Source organism: Saccopteryx leptura, chromosome 6 (genome assembly GCF_036850995.1).
Source record: "Saccopteryx leptura isolate mSacLep1 chromosome 6, mSacLep1_pri_phased_curated, whole genome shotgun sequence".
NCBI classification, from domain to species: domain Eukaryota; kingdom Metazoa; phylum Chordata; class Mammalia; order Chiroptera; family Emballonuridae; genus Saccopteryx; species Saccopteryx leptura.
This window is the reverse complement of record NC_089508.1, coordinates 162,930,543-162,950,251: the sequence shown is the minus strand read 5'-3', so window position 1 is coordinate 162,950,251 and position 19,709 is coordinate 162,930,543. Positions and strand designations below refer to the sequence as shown.

The following is a 19,709-nucleotide window of genomic DNA, read 5'->3' as shown; positions in this document are numbered from 1 at the left end:
AGAAAATATAACTCATGCTGAAGGAACCTAGGGGAAAAAAACTGACAGGGCTCAAATGAAGGGAGAAGAATAAACTCTAGATAAAAATCCTCAGTGTGGGAAGAAAAAATAATACACAGGGAAAATGGAATGTTCCCATCAAATGTGAAATATGCCCAGTCAATGTCATTTATTATACATATTGAACAGCCTCTGAGACCCAAGGGTTCCCATATGAGGTTTTTCTTCCCTTTTTCTTTTTTGCATCAAACAGGTTCTTCCAAGAGCCTGCTCACAAGGAAGACAAAAACAGAGTAATCCTCAATAAAATAAAACAAACAGGAAAAGCTGAACAGTCTACATATGAAAAACAAAGGTTAAAAACTCACCAGACAAAAACCACACCAAACACTCCTCCCATTTAATATCCTGTTACATGGACTGAGGAAACCAAGAACATCAGACCTCAAGGCAGTAATGCTCTCAGGTTCTAGTTCAGGCTCCATGTGACAGATTCATGCACACACATCCGCACATACCACTGAGCCAGGCAGAAGTACACATGCATGCACAGGTGGCCAGAGAACCACAGTGGGGAAGGACGGCTGGAGGTGGGAGGAGGGTGGCTGGTCAAGGATATGGTATCACCTGGAAACTGGGGTCCCAGAGAACCTTTCCATGGCAGGCTAAGCCAAGAGTCAAAAATTAAAACAAAGGCAGAACACAGGATAAACATAGGATGCTCAGAGGAAATTGGATGAAGAGGGAAAGATGCAGGGAAGTTTTGGGAAAGCAGCCTCAGAAGAGGAGGTTTTTCTTTATTGGGAACTCAGATGGGCAGAGGTCTTATGACTCCAGTGATACACTGAGGCTGAAGGAACATGCCACAGCGTTACCTCTGCCTCCTGTGCTCTCACAGTAGAGGGAAACCATAAACATCCACCGTCGAGCCCTTCCCATCGCCACTCTTTAGGACTTTTCCAAGGACCCCCCACACAAAGTTAAGCCCAGCAAAGGGCCAAACAGAAAGCCTCAGTAACTCTTCTTGGTGGAACCAAAGCCAGAGAAGCCCATCACAGCTGCCATCTCATCATCCTCCTCAAATGTCAAGTCCTCCTCAGCCCTCCTTTTCTTCTCCTTCTGTTTCTCTTTCTTGTAGGCTTTGGCCTTTTCCTCCTGGGGGGGAAATCACTTAGAATCAGTTCAGACTCCTGAGCCAAACACTGTTGAAAGAGACATGAGCTTCAAGATTCCTTTCTACTTTCAGGAGAAAACAGTTAAAGGTAAGTAAATTTTCAAAAGCAGAGGAAAAACCAGAATAAAGAGTGTCAGGGACAAGAAAAAAATGTTTTAGCCTATGAAGAGCATGTCTCAATACTACACACCAGTTCGTCTCTAGTTGTTAACACAGTTATAGGAGCAAAATCGTACAATAGCAACTAACATTCTGGTGAATGTAGTACACACCAGGAACTGGTCTAAGTGCTCCTTTAAGTATATTATATACTAATATCTCTAGTATGGGGAAACTGAGGCACAGTTTATATAACTTGCCCAAGATTCATAGCCAGTAAGTGGAAGAAACAGTTCTGATCCAGCCAGCCTAGTTCCACAAGCCTCTTGGGGACCAGGTACATTTAATTAATCACTCCTGCAGTAAAAAATAAAAGTATGGCCCAGAGAATCCAGGAAGAAAGGAAAGGTTGAGAGCTTTGGCTCATGAGAGTCTCAAACAAGGGCAATAAGTGTTTCCCTACCATACAGGTATTCAGAAGATAAGACTATACTCTGGGGGTGGCAGCGGAGTGAAAAAGTTAGCCTCCCCGTGATACATTAACTTAAAATTCCACACTGGGGAAGAGAGGAAAGGACAGCAGAGCCTTACTTCTTCTCTGAGCTCCTTCATCCTTTCCTCAAAATCATAATCTTTCTGCTTCTCTTCCATCTTCTTCTTATTGACTTCAAAACGTTTCTTCACCTGGTCCAAGGTGGAACGTTCCACACGCATAGACATGCCCAAGTTCCGCTGATCTGGGTGGGGTCAACAGTGAAGAACATAAGGTCATTAAAACATCAGCCCTTCAAGAGTCTTTTCTGACAATTTTTCTGAAAATTTTTAAAGAGTTTATTTGAGCCCTGGCCAGGTGGCTCACTTAGAGCATTGTCCTGATATAAAAAGGTTGTAAGTTCAACCCCCAGTAGTCAGAGAACATACAAGAATCAACCAATGAATACATAATAAGTGAAACAACACATCAATGCTTCTCTCTCTCTGTCAAATCAATTTTTTAAAAAGTCTGAGTCAAAATGACAACATATGCCAGGGAGCAAGATCTCAAATGCTCCCTCCTGACATTTTTTCCTAAACATCTTCTCATAAGACACATAGCAAAAGAAATTATAGCTGAAAAAAACTCCTTTGGCTTTACTTGTTCCCAGAAGCAGCAGCCCCAGATAATGGAATGCAAATGGCTTTAAAACTTCGCTGCTGAGCAGATGCATGTCAGTGGGGACAGCTTAGCCCAGAAAACCATGGTTTGGCCTTGTTGAGAGCCTATAACAGCGTCTCATTTCATAGCCTCCAGAAATATTAGATAATGAAGTAAAGGATGGCCTGTGCTGAAGCCAATGGAAAATTCCTCAGAAATTAAAAAAAGGACCCAACAGAAACCACCCTTTCCCCCACCACTTACTCCAAAGCCTGATCCCAGCCCCAGTTACAAACTAACTCCAAGCCTTACGTTTCTTTCCATTAATGTGATCCAGGAAGTTGATAGAGTCCTTCACAACACAGTCACACACATTGCAGTAATATCTAGTGGACAGGAAGAAATAACACTTGAGTCAAATTTGGTTGTAAGGACTGTACTGTTTTCAATCAAGAAACTCATCTTTTCAGGTAAAAAGTGTTTTCAGAAGGGGACACTTCTTATTTCCATAAAGCATTAGTTCTTGGAAAACTGTGGTTACTAACTCCAAAAATGGCCCCACGATGATACCCACCCTCTTAATATTTCTACCCTGTGTAGTCTTCTCCCAATCTGTACCAACACTGGTCTTTGTGACCAACAGAATATGTCAAAGGTGATGCTATGTCACTTCCAAAATTAGGTTATTAAAAAAAATAGATGTGGCTTTTGTCTTAGTCTGCCCATGTGGCTCACCTGCCCTGGGGAAACCACTTGCTTTGTTGTGATAAGAACTGTGGAGAGGCCCATGGAATGAAGAACTGAGGCTGACAAACCATAGCCATGTGACACAGGCTGGAAGCAGATCCTCCAGCTCCATTTATACCTCAGTGAACACAGACCCAGTAGACACTTTGCACCTTTGGTGAAAGACCCTGAGCCAGAATCACCTGCATAAATCTGCCTTCCCCAGATTCCTTACCTACAGAAATTGTGAGCTATTTGTTTTATGCTGCTAAATTCTGGGTTGTTAATTTACATAGCAATAGATTATGAGACGAATGACAACAGTGGGTTTACTAAGTAGTTCAGAGAAGTGTCAGTCTGCTATGTGTTGCCCTCCTACTGAAAAGCCTAACTGGACAAAAGAATGAAGACTTCTGCCTGACCAGGCAGTGGCGCAGTGGATCAAGCGTCCAACTGGGATGCAGAGGACCCAGGTTCAAAACCCCAAGGTCACCAGCTTGAGTATGGGCTCATCTGGTTTGAGCAAGGCTTACCAGCTTGAGCCCAAGGTCACTGGCTTGAGCAAGGGGTCACTCGGTCTGCTGTAGCCCCACAGTCAAGGCACATACGAGAAAGCAATCAATGAACAACTAAGGTGCTACAACAAAGAATTGATGCTTCTCATCTCTCTCCCTTCCTGTCTGTCTGTCCCCATCTGTCCCTCTCTATCTCTCTCTGTTTCTGGCACACACACACACACACACACACACACACAAACACACACGAATGAAGAGTTCTTGTGGGACCCCACTTCTTATAGGTTATAGTCTTGGACTAGGAAGGAAGTGCACAACCAGGCAATCCAGAACAACTACTGCTTTTACAGCCAGTCTGGAACCCAACTCCCTCACTCATCATCAACAGCTTGTAGGCTCCATTCTAGTTCCACCTAATTTCTCCTCTAAAAATCTAATCCTCTTCTTCTGGCAGAACAAATTGTCCCTTTTAAGATATTAAGGTGTAGCCTGACCAGGCGGTGGAGCAGTGGATACAGCGTCGGACTGGGATGCCGAGGACACAGGTTTGAGACCCTGAGGTCGTCAGCTTGAGTGTGGGCTCATCTGGTTTGAGCAAAGCTCACCAGCTTGGACCCAAGGTCGCTGGCTTAAGCAAAGAGTTACTTGGTCTGCTGAAGGCCCGCAGTCAAGGCACATATGAGAAAGCAATCAATGAACAACTTTGTTGCAACACACAACAAAAAACTAATGATTGATGCTTCTCATCTCTTTCTGTTCCTGTCTGTCCCTATCTATCCCTCTCTCTGACTCTGTCTCTATATTTAAAAAAAAAAAGACATTAAGGTGTAGTTACACTGCTAATAAAAAGAAGCCCAGAGAGTGACCCCTCCTAGAGATATTATAATGTTAACCTGAGACCTTGCGAGGCAAATAAAAATAAATATAAGGATGGAATTATAGGCAACAAGGTTTTTATCCTGGGGCTAGGAACCTTCCTCAACACTTTCTAAAACCAGCGTAGTTTGTTAGACCTACTCTTGGCTGCAGTGATAGATAAATAGCCACTCACCCTCCCATCTCAGATTGTGGGGTGGTCTTGGTAATGACAATGGTCTTCCCAAGCTTGGATTCCAGGTCCACCTTGTAGTCCCTGTGCCGGAGAAGCTCCCGCTTGACTGGCTGCACTGGTTTTCCTGTAACACAATGGGAAACGATGTCCCTACAACTTTGCAGTTCCTTAACCAGAAAGGAAATGATGTGCATGAAACCCAAAACTCAGAGATTTTTTTTTTTTTTTTTTTGCATTTTTCTGAAGCTGGAAACAGGGAGAGACAGACAGACTCCCGCATGAGCCCGACCGGGATCCACCCAGCACGCCCACCATGGGGCGACGCTCTGCCCACCAGGGGGCGATGCTCTGCCCATCCTGGGCGTCGCCATGTTGCGACCAGAGCCACTCTAGCGCCTGGGGCAGAGGCCACAGAGCCATGCCCAGCGCCCGGGCCATCTTTGCTCCAATGGAGCCTTGGCTGCGGGAGGGGAAGAGAGAGACAGAGAGGAAGGCGTGGCGGAGGGGTGGAGAAGCAAATGGGCGCTTCTCCTATAGGCCCTGGCCGGGAATCGAACCCGGGTCCTCCGCACGCTAGGCCGACGCTCTACCGCTGAGCCAACCGGCCAGGGCAAAACTCAGAGATTTACTCTTTCTTTTTTGAAACCTGAAGCAAGGGACACAACATGGACTTCTAGCAGCAGATAGGGAGACTCTAACAGAAAAAATGGTCAACAATCCTTATCTCACCACTATAGCTTTTCTCCACTTTAAAGCCAACAAGTCTAAAAGCGATGTTTTCTACTCGCTGAGTAACTGAATTGAAAAGGGAAGTTCTGAACTGTCACAAAAAGCAACCTTTGAAAAGAATAGCAAGGACACTCAATAATGTTTTCAGATACACCAAGCATAACACAGAATAGAATCCTCTGAGAGGTGGAGAAAATTTTTAAAAGGGAATCAATATTTACAATTACCTAAATTATGCGCTAAACACTACATATTATTATATGTTACATAAAAATTTAAAAGGTTGGTATGTACAAGCTGATGTGGAAGTAAAGTGGAAGAAGAATGTGTAAGTTTGAAAAAAGATGAGAAAATCAAATATTTCTTTTTGTACAGTGCAATCTCTGTCTATGAGAGGTGCACCAACTCCCTGATAATGCACAAGGCACAAAGAACAGCACTACTAAGGACTAGCAGAAACAACCACACCTTCTCTGGCCAGTACCCTTGCTCTTCTCAGACTATAGAAAAAGGTTTCCATTGGGCCAGAAATGTTCTTCTCCCCCTTAGGTAATTTCAAGAGAAAGAATTTTTTTTTTTTTTTGGTATTTTTCTGAAGTTGGAAACGGGGAGGCAGTCAGACAGACTCCCGCATCCGACCGGGATCCACCTGGCATGCCCACCAGGGGGCGATGCTCTGTCCATCTGGGGCGTTGCTCTGCTGCAACCGGAGCCATTCTAGCGCCTGAGGCAGAGGCCATAGAGCCATCCTCAGCGCCCCGGCCAACTTTGCTCCAATGAAGCCTTGGCTGTGGGAGGGGAAGAGAGAGACAGAGAGGAAGGAGAGGGGCCAGGGCTCGAGAATTTTCAATATAATGCAAGCAGCAAAATACTCATGTTGACTTCTGTCACTACTATGGATCCCACACTGTTCTCTGTACTCCAGGAAAGTACTGAAATGAGCCAAGGAAAGGGAGGGAAAGAAGCCCAGACAACAGAGCTAGAAAGCACCTCAAAACCACTTCAGTCCATCTCCTCACTCTCATTTTAAACATTAAAAAAAAAAAAAATCGAGGACCAGGAAGGTAGCGCTCTGCGAGAGGTAACACAGGACAGGGTAGGAGGACACTGCATTTATCCTCCCCACCGGCTCTCCAGCCACGGCATCGCCTCTACGATACCCTTAGCCCTTGACAGAGCAGGCACTCACCATCCTTCTTTTCTCTCTCTTCCGTGAGCCTCTTCTCAGCAAGCTTCTCATATTCATCTTTATCCCACTTTCGGCGAAAGTCCAAGTTTTTTGTCTGTGGAGAAATAAAAGCCCTCAGGATTCGACGCTAACCCTGTCCGACCCCGAGAGTAACCGAGTCATCGCGGGCCATGCGGCCCCGGGACCTGTTGAGAGCGAAGCTTCTCCGGACCGCACCAAGAGACTGAAGTGGCCTCAGGACCCCAACCCGAGAGACCTCCGCGATTCCAGACCCTGCGCCAGGGCCTTACGGGTAAAAACTCTGAACCTAGGCCACAGAAATGCAAAGAGGTGTCCGGAAGCCAGTCCAGTGCAGGAGAGACCGCGCTGAGAAACCACCCCAGACCTTCCAACCCTTTCAAACCTCCTCCTACACAAACCACCTACCCCGCTGCCCGACGCCATCTTCACCGCGAAGTGAATGGGAAGCCGGAAAATGCCGTAAAAAGCTACATTAAGCCGTAAAGCAAGCTTACCCTCCAATAAGCTTAGATTCTCTTGTTCTTAAAGAGCTAAAGACTGGAGGGCTTCTAAAACAGACTTGTCGGCCCCGCCTCTGCTCCAAGAAAATGGCGCATGCGCAGGGAGAGTATGAAGCAACACGGAAGTAAGGGCGCCTGCAATTTTTTTTTTTTTTTTTGCCCTGAGCTTCAAGACAACCATCGAAGGGTTGTTCAGCTCATCTATTTTACAAACGGAAAAACCGAGAATCAGTGCCCTCTAGTCTAGTTCGCTTTGCGTACATTGCCAAGTTTCTAAACCTTAAGACTGAAGCGCTGATGTTAAGGTCTCCAAATGCCTCATTTACCAGAATGCACTAAAAATACGTGCCCCACTCCCCCATCCCAGCCCAACCCCCCCCCCACTACCACACCCGTGTTTGAAAAGGCCCTCCCCATGCGCACATGGCGACACTTCTTGCACTTCTACCTCATCTTGAAGCAATGCTATCACTCTATAGTTAATTCACTTTTCCTTTGACTGAAGATTATAGTCAATCTATAGGGCACAATTTAATCAACATGATTGGATTTCGGAAGGCCTGTTATCAGCAACACTTTGCAGTGGTAGTCAACCTGGTCCCTACCGTCCACTAGTGGGCATTCCATCTTTCATGGTGGGCGGTAGCAGAGCAACCAAAGTATAAATAAAAATATAGATTTAACTATAGTAAGTTGTTTTATAAAGATTTATTCTGCCAAACTTAGCGAAAATCCAACATAAAGTACTTGGTAATTATTATTATATGCTTTAACTTGCTGTAACTCTGCTTTATAAATTTTATAAAGTAATTTCCCTACTTTATAAATCACCATAACTGTGGAACCAGTGGGCGGTTAGAAAATTTTACTACAAACAGAGATACCAAAAGTGGGCAGTAGGTATAAAAAGGTTAACTACCCCTGCTTTTAGGGTGATGAACTCTGGCAGATGGCTAACTATATGCTGATTCAGTGACATGAGTGTATATCTAAGTTGTAAGGGGGTATAGGGAGAACCCTGGCTGCTCCCTTCACTGAATACAGAGCATCATTTCAGGCAGGTTACTCTCCAGTGTACATGCAAACATTTTCAATGGCCAATGCAAACCAATCCCTTGATAACATATTACCCAAACATTAAATATTTTATTTAATATATTATCCAACCACTTTTAGAACAGCCACCTCCATGGCAGGACATGAAATACAGCAGTGATTCTGGCACAGGAAATGGTCTCCAAAACCTCAAAAGATCAGATCTCCATCTTGTCAGGTCACCTACTAAGTTCATTATTCAAAATTATTAAACAGACAGCCTCACTCTGCTATTGTCAACAGTGGATGGCCTAAAGAGAGACATCATATTAATATGGCCACTGCTACGCCCTTCAGATAGCACCTTTGTCCTCAAAAAAAGCTAAGAGCAGCTATTGACCTGCCTTGCCAATAGCAGGTTGTGGACAAATATCCCATAATCTGGTTCAGAAACTACAGTGAAAGGCTAAGCATCTGACTTCTGATCTCAATGGTTCAGAATCCTCTTTGAGCCTGAGGGACTTTCCCAGAGCCTTGCTCACAGCAAACACCTTAGCACCTGTTGGCAGCATTCAATGGCACATCTGTCATCTGCCTCTGCAGTTACAGCATGTCTCTTTCACAGACCAGCCATCTGCAACCATGCAGAATAGCTGTTCACAATAGCCCAGGAGTCTTCAGGGCCTTCCTCAGTTCTGTACTCAGGAAAGATGGAGGAGGCAGAGGCACTTGTCACCTATCCTGGAAAGCAGTTGTGAAGTCCATCAGGAACTCAGTCCTAGATGAAGTATTTTCTACAAAGAGCAGCAGATGGCAATCATGAAAGAATCAAGAATCATATAGTCGTTTCTGAATTTCAGCCACAAGATTTTCCCGTTTAATGGCCACCTGAAACATAAGAGAACCTTCATGTGACATACTAGAAAGTGATACTAGCTCATTAGTCATTGCTTTTCCAGATTTTTTTTGTATTTTTCTGAAGCTGGAAACGTCAGAGACAATCAGACAAACTCCCGCATGCACCCGACCGGGATCCACCCGGCACGCCCACCAGGGGCGACGCTCTGCCCACCAGGGGGCGATGCTCTGCCCCTCCGGGGCGTCGCTCTGCCGCGACCAGAGCCACTCTAGCGCCTGGGGCAGAGGCCAAGGAGCCATCCCCAGCGCCCGGGCCATCTTTGCTCCAATGGAGCCTCGGCTGCGGGAGGGGAAGAGAGAGACAGAGAGGAAGGAGGGGGGAGGGTGGAGAAGCAAATGGGCGCTTCTCCTATGTGCCCTGGCCGGGAATCGAACCCGGGTCCCCCGCACGCCAGGCCGACGCTCTACCGCTGAGCCAACCGGCCAGGGCCTCCAGATTTATTTAACTCCGTATTGTTCGCACTACTTATGCAACTACTGGGCTTCAAGCTATCCTGTAGAATATATGTCCTCAAGGCGAAAGAGATTCAAATGCTTGATATATATCTATATCTTTTTTTTCCCCAAAGTTAGAAGGGGGAGGCAGTCAGACAGACACTAGCATGCACCTAATCAGGAGCCACCCTGAATGCCCACCAGGGGGCGATGCTCTGCCTATCTGGGGCCTTGCTCGGTGGCTAGAATGGCGCCTGAGGCGGAGGCCATGGAACCATCCCAGCGCCTGGGCCAACATTGCTACAATGGAGTCTTGGCTGCAGGAGGGGAAGAGAGAGATAGAGAGGAAGGAGAAGGGGAAGGGTAGAGAAGCAGATGGGCGCTTCTCCTGTGTGCCCTGACCAGGAACGGAACCCAAGACTTCCACACACCAGGCAGATGCTCTACCACTGAGCCAACTGGCCAGGGCCTATATCTATTATTTTTTAAACAATTGTTAACAAAGCCTGTTTGAACAGAATTCTCTCATTCTCAACTTTCCATCTTTTTAATTTTTTTTTAATTGGTTTTAGAGAGAGAAGGGGAGAGAAAAAGTGAGACAGGAACATCGATCTGTTCCTATATGTGCCCTGACCAGGGATCAATCTGTGCTTTGGGATTCTAAGCTCTAACCAACTAAGCCACCCAGCCAGGATGATCTATATCTAATTTGTTAATTAGTCAAGAAATACCACTGAAATTTCATCTGTCCTTCTTCTGCCTACCCAGCCAGTATCATTGGCTACATTAGTTGCCTGGGATAGGTCTTCATTCATCCCTATCAATATTAACTGAGGAGCTATTTCCTCAGCCAGAAACATAAATCTTAAAGAATCTAAAAAAGGCTGGCAGATACCACTTGAATCATGTGATCTAAGTGACTATCATCAGTAATGAGATAAATCAAAATCATATTCCACCTGATAGAATACAATGAGAACAGAGCATATCTTTGGTGGTGTTTCTGCCAAATGCATGATGCAAATCTAATTAGGAAGAAACAAAACTGAAGGGTGTTCTATTAGAAAAAATAAACAAACCTGGCCTATAATCTTCATAAGTGTGAAGATTATGAAAGTCAAGGAAAGACTAATGAACTGTTCTAAACTGAAGGAAACTAAAGATTCATAATGAAATGCAACATGATTCCAAATCAGATCCTCTTTCTATAAAGAACATCAATGGCAGAGGTGGCTGAATTTTAATGGGATCTGAGGATTAGATGGTAGTAAAACATCAATTTTGATCCTCTGGGGAAAAAAATCACATGCATGGACACGGGCCAATCAGAACAGACATCAGTTACTGTGTGCGGGACATGTGGGAGGACAGAACTTCTAACTTGTTTATTTGCTTACTGGTTTATCACCCCTGACCCCTACTGTTCCCTACTCAACTATATTCTTCCTGAGGGCAAAGACTCTATCTCTTTGTTGACCAATGTACTGTCAGTAGCTTGCATAGTGCTGACCATATAATAAGTGCTCCAAAAAATATTTTTCAATGAATGAACCTATCTACTGAAATTCATTTTTCTGAGTTTCTTATTGCTCTTGGACTTCTATTGTCAAAATTCAGGAATATTGTGAGCCCCAGAATAAAAAATGAAATTTGATGAATGACAAAAAAAAAAAAGAAGAAGAAACACTTGGCCCTTTCTATTTCTGCCTGCCCCACTCACCTCTTCCCTGGTGGCCACTGAACGAAGCTTGATGACCCCTTCTTTCAGTTCTTGCTCGCCAATAATGACTACCAGTGGAATACCCAGGTTCTCACAGTAGTGCAGTTGCTTTAGTAACTTAGGATTGTTCTTATACATTAGCTCTGCCTGAAAAGGATGAAGGTAGAGTAGAGAGGATTTAGAAGTGACCACACCACTCCAGCCCCAGGAGTGAGTACAAAGAAGTAAGTAGCTAGCCCTCATACCCTAAGGAGACACTCTAATGAAGACTCAAAAGATCTCGAGTTCCACCCTAGGCATAAAGTAAAATGGGCCTGGGGGCTGAATTCCACATATACCTAGATGGCTTGGATATTAACTCCACCATACCTTGATCCCAGCATCCCAAAGCTCCGCAATTAGCTTCAACCGTTCCTGGAGAAAGTTCTTTTGTGGAGTGGCCACAAACACTTGGGTCTCTGTCATCTGTATCATCTCACCAAAAGTCTGATAAAAGAGAGAAAAGTAAAATTAAAACTTCCTTTGAAACAGTAACTCCAAAAAAACAGGACAAAAAGAATCATCAGAAAAACAGTCTAAATGCACCTCCAGAAACATGAGAGTTATTACATCTCCAGCCCCATTCCACCCCTACCTAGGACCTACCTTCATCCTCTGCTCCACAATGGAGAAGATTCGCTCTACCCCAATGCTGAGTCCCACACATGGGACCTTGTGGCCATTGGGGTTAAACATGCTCACTAGCCCATCATAGCGGCCACCAGCAGCCACACTGCCCACATTCAGGGGCTCTTCCTCAGCCTGAGCTGGGGTCGGTCGCAGCACTGCTTCATAGATCACTCCAGTATAGTACTCCAGGCCCCGAGCCAGGCTCAGATCAAAATAGACCTGTAGGGACAAGGCTACAGTTAGTCCCAGAAAAGACTCAGGACCCTGAGAACCCCAGAGCTTGGCAGGAAGACCATACTCAACTCTACTTACCTTCTCTTTAATTCCAAATAAAGTCAGATATTCAAAGAGCAGCTTTAGGTCCCCCAGTCCCTCTAGAGCCTGCTTGTTCAGAGATAGTCTGGGATCCTGGAACATTTGTTCTACCAAGGATACCCCACCTGGGGAGACATGTGGGGAGAAATCGGGTCTGTTCTGTTCACTCAGATATGTTTCATCCAAATTCATCTCTAGTGTGTTACAGCTAGTTCCCATTTTCTTTAAAAAATAAAGAAAAGGCCCTGGCCAGTTGGCTCAGTGGTAGAGCGTCAGCCTGGCATGCGGGAGTCCCGGGTTCGATACCCGGCCAGGGCACACAGGAGAGGCGCCCATCTGCTTCTCCACCCCTCCCCCTCTCCTTCCTCTCTGTCTCTCTCTTCCCCTCCTGCAGCCGAGGCTCCACTGGAGCAAAGTTTGCCTGGGCGCTGAGGATGGCTCTGTGGCCTCTGCCTCAGGTGCTAGAATGGCTCTGATTGCGGCAGAGTGACGCCCCCTGGTGGGCATGCTGGGTGGATACCGGTTGGGCGCATGCGGGAGTCTGACTGCCTCCCCGTATCCAACTTAAGCAAAGTACAAAAAATTAAAATGAAAAAAAAAGAAATTTTAAAAAATAAAGAAAAAAGAAACTGATCTCATATGACCACATTCTCTTCCTCTGCCTCTACCTTTGTCATCTAAAGACGTAAGGTGGTTACAATAAATAGAAAGGAAATTAAACTCAGGTGGGCTCTGGAGCTTAGCACATCTACAGACAGGAGCTGCTTCAGAGGGCAGCAGTTGTACACATATCACCCTCACTCTGGTTCTATCATATAACTTTGAAACTCTGGTTCTTACCATGACATTGGACATAGTCTCCAATTCGATCAGCCACTTCAGGAGCCAGGCCTTTCTTTGCCACCATCTCATGTCTCACATCTTTCCAAGACATCTGCACAAATACTCAAACATTAGCTCAATCCCACAAACTTGCTTTCTCTAACTGGAAAAGGACAAATCATTTTCATTCAGACAACTCACAAGTAGCCAATACTAAATTCAGCAGTCAGCAAAGTCAGAGGCAGCTAAGGAAATCCAGCCACAACCCCCACTGCACAACAAAACTCACATCTTGCTTCAGAATATCTCCCTATCTTCCTCACTGCCAGCTACCATCTCTTTATTTTTCTCTAGGGGTAGAGATTTGAGAGTAGGGCAGAAACTGTGATAGGGTCTACATAGCATGTCTTTTTTACCTTGTCTAGTTTGTCTATAGAGGAACAAATGGCATGGAACTTGTTTTCAGGAACACCGCAGACAGCAAACATCCCAACCAAAATCCGCCTGTGGTTGACCTGTGAACTCAATAGAAGTAACCCAAGTGTCTTGTCAGTGCCATTTCTCTCAAAATAATGACAGTCCCTACTCTTCTAAGCCATAAAATGAAGAAAAAGAAATTTCACAAAATGACTATATAGATATATACAAAATGCAACAGTGACATTAAGAATGTCCTAGCCTTAGCTCTGGTGGTACAGTAGATAAAGCATTGACCTGGAATGCTGAGGTTGCCAGTTTAAAACCATGGGCTTGCCTGGTCAAGGCACATATGGGAGTTGATGCTTCCTGTTACTCCCCTCCTCTCTCTCTCTCCTCCCTAATTTTTTTTTTTTTTTGACAGACAGAGAGAGAGTCAGAGAGAGGGACAGATAGGGACAGACAGACAGGAAGGGAGAGAGATGAGAAGTATCAATTCTTCACTGTGGCACTTTAGTTGTTCATTGATTGCTTTCTCATAAGTGCTTTGACCGGGGGCTACAGCAGAGCGAGTGACTCCTTGCTCAAGCTAGCAACCTTTGGGCTCGAGCCAGCGACCCCATGGCTCAAGCTGGTGAGCCCGTGCTCAAAACAGCGACCTCAGGGTTTCAAACCTGGGTCCTCCATGTCCCAGTCCAACAGTCTATCCACTGCACTACCACCTGGTCAGGCTCTTTCCTCTCTAAAGTAAATAAATAAAGTATTTTTTTTAAAAAAGAATGTATGTACTAGAGCTTAAGGCTGGGTCACCTACATTTTAGGACAGCATCAGGCCAAATCCAGACTTCTCCCCTCAGTCCTCAGCCTTAATCTCACCTTAATAAGAAAGTCTCCCAGCTGTAATGCACTTAAAATTTCACAGATGATCTTCAAACACTCTGCATCAGGGATCATAGGGTCAAAATGACCAGCAATGTCAAAATCCTACAGCAGAAAAAAGACAGGAAAAAATTCTCCACTGAGCAGCCAGTTCTGAAGCTGTGGCCCCAGAACTATGAAACCATGCAGCTTCCTTCAAGTCACTCACACACTGGCAGAACTCCCTGTAGCGGCCTTGGACTATGGCTGGGCTCTCCCGGCGCCACACCTTTCCAACATGGTAGCGCTTCATCGTCTTCAGTTTATTCATGGCCATATAACGTGCAAAAGGGACCTCACATAAACAGGTTAAGGAGGAAGGACACTGCATCCAAAGGTTGGGCCCAATGTAAAGACATTAGGGAAGATTGGTCCTTTACCAACTGGAGCCCATCCACTAGGATGACAACAAGCACCTTCTCTGTCTTGTTTTCCCACAATCCCCAAGGCCTAGCAATACTTGTCATTCAATATACAGGATAGACAAAAATAGGTTCACAGTATGCAAAACACAGTTCATTCTTTATTTTTATATTATTATTCATTATTTATTTGTATTACAACTGTAAACCTACTTCCACCCTCCTCTGTATATTGAATAGGGTCAAATGAAGGAATCCCACATAACAAAACTACAAGTTCAGTAGAAAGCAGGGAAGCAGAGAGAGAAATGGCCCACGAACTTCAAATCTGGGCAGTTCCCTCCCATTTGAATCAATTCTCAATCATCTCAAAATAGTCAAGCTTCAGAACCTTAATTTGCCAAAAACTTCTATGTCAATACTTTTTTTTTTTTTAACAGAGACAGAGAGAGAGATAGACAGGGACAGAGAGAGATGAGAAGCATCAATCATTAGTTTTTCATTGTGCGTTGCAACACCTTAGTTGTTCATTGATTGCTTTCTCATATGTGCATTGACCGCGGGTCTTCAGCAGACTGAGTAACCCCTTGCTGGAGCCAGCGACCTTGGGTTCAAGCTGGTGAGCTTTTGCTCAAACCAGATGAGCCCGCGCTCAAACTGGTGACCTCGGGGTCTCGAACCTGGGTCCTCTGCATCCCAGTCCGACGCTCTATCCACTGCACCACCGCCTGGTCAGGCTATGTCAATACTTCTTAAAGTGTAGGTTAAAGACCATCTGCACCTTAATTATCCAGGTGCCTGTTAGAAATGCAGACTACTGCCGTTGCCAGATAGTTCAGTTGGTTGGAGCATTGGCCCAAAGCACAGAGTTGCCAGTTTGATTCCTGGTCAGGGCACATACAGAAACAGATTGATGTTCCTGTCTGTCTGTCTATCCCTCTCTCTCTCTCCCTACTTTTCTGGCTAAAATCAATAAAATGTTTAAAAATTAAAAAAAAATGCAGATTCTGTACTGGCAGGTCCAGCTACAGAATTAGGAATGTCTGGCCTGACCAGCTGGTGGCGCAGTGGATGGAGCGTTGGACTGGGACGCAGAGGACCCAGGTTCAAATCCCCGAGGTCACTGGCTTGAGCACAGGCTCACCAGCTTGAATGTGGGGTCGTTGGATTGAGCGTGGGATCATAGACATGACCCCATGGTCACTGGCTTGAGCCCAAAGGTTGCTGGCTTGAAGCCCAAGGTCACCGGTTTGAGCAAGGGGTCACTTGCTCTGCTGGAGCCCCCCCACCCCAGTCAAGGCCCATATGATAAAACAATCAATGAACAACTAAGGAGCCGCATAGGAAGAACTGATATATCTCGTCTCTCTCCCTTCCTGCCTCTCTGTCCCTCTCTCTGTCTCTGTCGCAAAAAATTTTTAAAGAAGAATTAGGAAAGTCTGGTGCTGGGGGCCAGAAATCTGTGTTTTTGCAAGTTTCCCCAAGGGATTTGATACACATTAAAGGTAACGCCTGACCAGGCAATGGCGCAGTGGATAGAGCGTCGGACTGGGATGTGGAGGACCCAGGTTCGAGACCCTGAGGTCACCAGCTTGAGACTCATCTGGTTTGAGCAAATCTCACCAGCTTGGACCCAAGGTCACTGGCTCGAGCAAGGGGTTACTCGGTCTGCTGTAGCTCCATGGTCAAGGCAATATGAGAAAGCAATCAATAAACAACTAAGGTGTCGCAACAAAAAACTAATGATTAATGCTTCTCATCTCTCTCCGTTCCTGTCTGTCTGTCCATATCTATCCCTCTCTCTGACTCTCTCTGTAAAAAAAAAAAAAAAAAAAAGGTAACTGGCAGGTCAGGCTCTTCTGGCAGAATTGCCTTCTAGGAGAAAATGGAAGTAAACCCTGCTGCCAATTGACCTACAGGGTCCTAGAGTCACTCTTGTCCCTTTTGCCAGTCAAAGCCCTCTAGATTTGGAAAGAGATAAGTCAGGCTCCAGCACTCGGAAGGATACAGTAAGGTCATAACGCAGGGACAATAGCTCTCCACCCTGATCCTGCAGATCATAGATGAAGCCAGAGTCCTCTCCATACTTTTTAGTGAGCATTTCCTGCAGGGGTCAAACAGAAAGCATGACAGTTCAAAGGAGAGCTCCAGAAAACAGGCTAGAAGCCCTTCGAGAAACTGAAGGTAGGTGAAAAATAGAGTTCAGCATTTTTTCTCCACTTACCTTTAGCTCAAATGCTGGGGTATCCAAGCCTTTTGCTCCATGACGCTTAAAGCAGCTAACAATTATATCAAGTATTTTCTCCCTCACAACCATCTGCTGAGGACTAAAATCTCTGGTGCCCTGGAGACAAAAAGCAGCCACGGTGAAAACAAAGACAAAAAATGAGTCCATTAAGACAAAGAGTTAAACTACATCTATAATCTAAGGTAGAGGTGAAATTCTTTGAGTTCAGATAAGTCTTAAGTGTCAGTACGTCAGGAATAGTGAAAATTATTTGTTTTCTTTTACTGAGTCTAAAAGGACATTCAAAGGGGTCAAGAAAAGATAAGCAGAACAGAGGGCAGTCCTCCAAGGCATTCTAATGGGACAGGATAGGGCAAAGCGAATTACCTTTGGGGTCTTGATAATAACATTTGATTTTTCTTGATGTGGTTTCAGCTGAGATGTTAACACTGCCTCTCCAACCTGGCAGAAGAAGGAATGTGAGATGTGGCTTATCTCAAGACTGGCCAGACCTGTGATATCTCTGGCCCTTTGGACCACCAGCCTACAAAGAGCTTGAGCCCTGAGCAACAGACAGCCTGAACAACTGTGTTATCTATCCAAATCTCAGCCCCTCTCCAAAACCCATGTTGTATCTGCAATATATGTGTGATATACACATAAGGTCAGGTGTTTATAGGGAAGGCAAAGAACAATCCACCACTACCACCAACAGCTATCTAGGTGTAGAGATTGGTATGCTCTTTTCCAGGTCTTGGTTCCTATTCAAAGAGTGAAAATAAGATTTTTTTTTTTTTGTATTTTTCTGAAGTTAGAAACGGGGAGGCAGTCAGACAGACTCCCACATGCGCCCGACGGGATCCACCTGGCATGCCCACCAGGGGGCGATGCTCTGCCCATCTGGGGCGTCACTCTGTTGCAACCAGAGCCATTCTAGCACCTGAGGCAGAGGCCATGGAGCTGTCCCCAGCGCCCGGGCCAACTTTGCTCCAGTGGAGCCTCAGCTGTGGGAGGGGAAGAGAGAGACAAAGAGGAAGGAGAGGGGGAAGGGTGGAGAAGCAGATGGGCGCTTCTCCTGTGTGCCCTGGCCGGGAATCGAACCCAGGACTCCCGAACACCAGGCCGACACTCTACCACTGAGCCAATCGGCCAGGGCCGAAAATAAGAATTTTTAATAAGGTAGTAATGGTCCTTAGGCTTGGAGACAAGGCAAAAGAATCTTAAAGAATCTTGAAGACAGAAAAGAGCCAGTCCAAGGACACAGAACATGCCTTAGAATGAACAGGAATGGATTTCCTAATTAAACTAAAAAACCAAACTGGGAGGATGCTATGACTAAAAATAGCAAAAGACCTGAGCCTTATTGTTCATGATAGCACAAAGAAAGCATCTGCTAGACAGGGGTAGTCAACCTTTTTATACCTACCGCCCACTTTTGTATCTCTGTTAGCAGTAAAATTTTCTAACCACCCTCCGGTTCCACAGTAATGGTGATTGATAAAGTAGGGAAGTAACTTAACTTTATAAAATTTATAAAGCAGAGTTACAGCAAGTTAAATTGCTGTAACTTACATTTACTTACAAAGTACTTTATGTTGGATTTTCGCTAAGTTTGGCAGAATAAATCTTTATAAAACAACTTACTATAGTTAAATCTGTCTTTTTATAGATACTTTGGTTGCTCCCCTACCGCCCACCATGAAAGCTGGAACGCCCACTAGTGGGCGGTATGGACCAGGTTGACTACCACTGTGCTAGAAAGACAATAGGGTCTTTCCTAACACAACAGAAACAGTGACTTTGCTTATTACTAGCAGTCTGTATGCTCTTCCAGAAATATAGATGGTATGGTAGTTCTATATTTTGGTGGAGTCTCTCCTTCAAAGGTAGGCAGTTCAAGTACACAATCTCTTCTCTGCAATTTCAAAATCCAAAAATCTCTGAAAACCGAAAATGGTGTGTTTGTTTTGACACTCATTTTGAGGAAAATTCTGTGAACTGTCTACTTATGGTCGTCATCTCAGTGGGAATATTCATATATTTTTCTTAATAAATTTTAATGTGTTTGACCCCAACAGGTTCAAAGACAGGATTGTGGACCTATATTAAAATACTGTACTCCCTTACTCTGCATTCATAGATAAATCATTTGAACTTGCAGTCTCCGTCTCCTCAACTGTAAATGAAAATACTAACCCCAACCTCTCAGGATTGCTATGATGATTAAATGACAAAGCATTAAAACGCTTAGTACTTGGTACTTCGGACACTCAGTAAAAAAAACAAAACAAAAAAAAAACACAATTGTATTACTACTGGAGTACAGGCCACGAGTTCTTGCTTTGAAACCTGGAGATCGTGCCCCAACAGACAGGAGGTATCTCGGACTAGCTCACCTGGCTATGAGAATGGACTGTTCGGACGCACAAAGCTCGGGCAGGCTGCCGGAGCTGGCCAAGCAGCGCAGCCCAGGCCCTCCCATGCAGGAGTCCGAGCTGGGGCATCGTGCGGCAGGAGGCCGGCTTTTCAAGACAGCAAGCAAAAGACCGAGGAACGAGGCCGGTCGGACCCCAGGAAGGATGCACAGCTTTGAAAAGACAAAGCCTGAGATCCAGGGAAGGAGGTGAGCGGTTCCAAATCTCGCAAACTGAACCCCTTCCTCTCAGGTTCAGGCTCGGCATTGACATTTCCGGTAGAGGCCGGAAGCGGTTGTTGTTGGGGGAGGGGGGGTC

The 19,709-nt window shown here is 45.2% G+C and overlaps 2 protein-coding genes across 2 annotated transcripts; both read right to left on the bottom strand.

Moving 5' to 3' along the window:
- Positions 1-145: 145 nt before the first annotated feature.
- ZMAT2 (zinc finger matrin-type 2) lies at positions 146-7,194 on the bottom strand. The gene is made up of 6 exons (XM_066342503.1): positions 7,045-7,194; positions 6,619-6,712; positions 4,701-4,824; positions 2,721-2,794; positions 1,865-2,010; positions 146-1,155 (listed from the first exon to the last, which is right to left on the bottom strand). The coding sequence occupies exons 1-6, from the start codon at positions 7,060-7,062 to the stop codon at positions 1,012-1,014; spliced, it is 600 nt and encodes a 199-aa protein (XP_066198600.1). The 5' UTR covers positions 7,063-7,194; the 3' UTR covers positions 146-1,011.
- A 1,716-nt stretch (positions 7,195-8,910) lies between these two features.
- Positions 8,911-19,663, bottom strand: HARS2 (histidyl-tRNA synthetase 2, mitochondrial). The gene is made up of 13 exons (XM_066342530.1): positions 19,374-19,663; positions 17,365-17,439; positions 16,975-17,094; positions 16,759-16,854; positions 14,558-14,683; positions 14,347-14,454; positions 13,470-13,568; positions 13,072-13,165; positions 12,229-12,356; positions 11,893-12,135; positions 11,617-11,733; positions 11,248-11,394; positions 8,911-9,062 (listed from the first exon to the last, which is right to left on the bottom strand). The coding sequence occupies exons 1-13, from the start codon at positions 19,656-19,658 to the stop codon at positions 9,003-9,005; spliced, it is 1,698 nt and encodes a 565-aa protein (XP_066198627.1). The 5' UTR covers positions 19,659-19,663; the 3' UTR covers positions 8,911-9,002.
- Between the last annotated feature and the right edge of the window lie 46 nt (positions 19,664-19,709).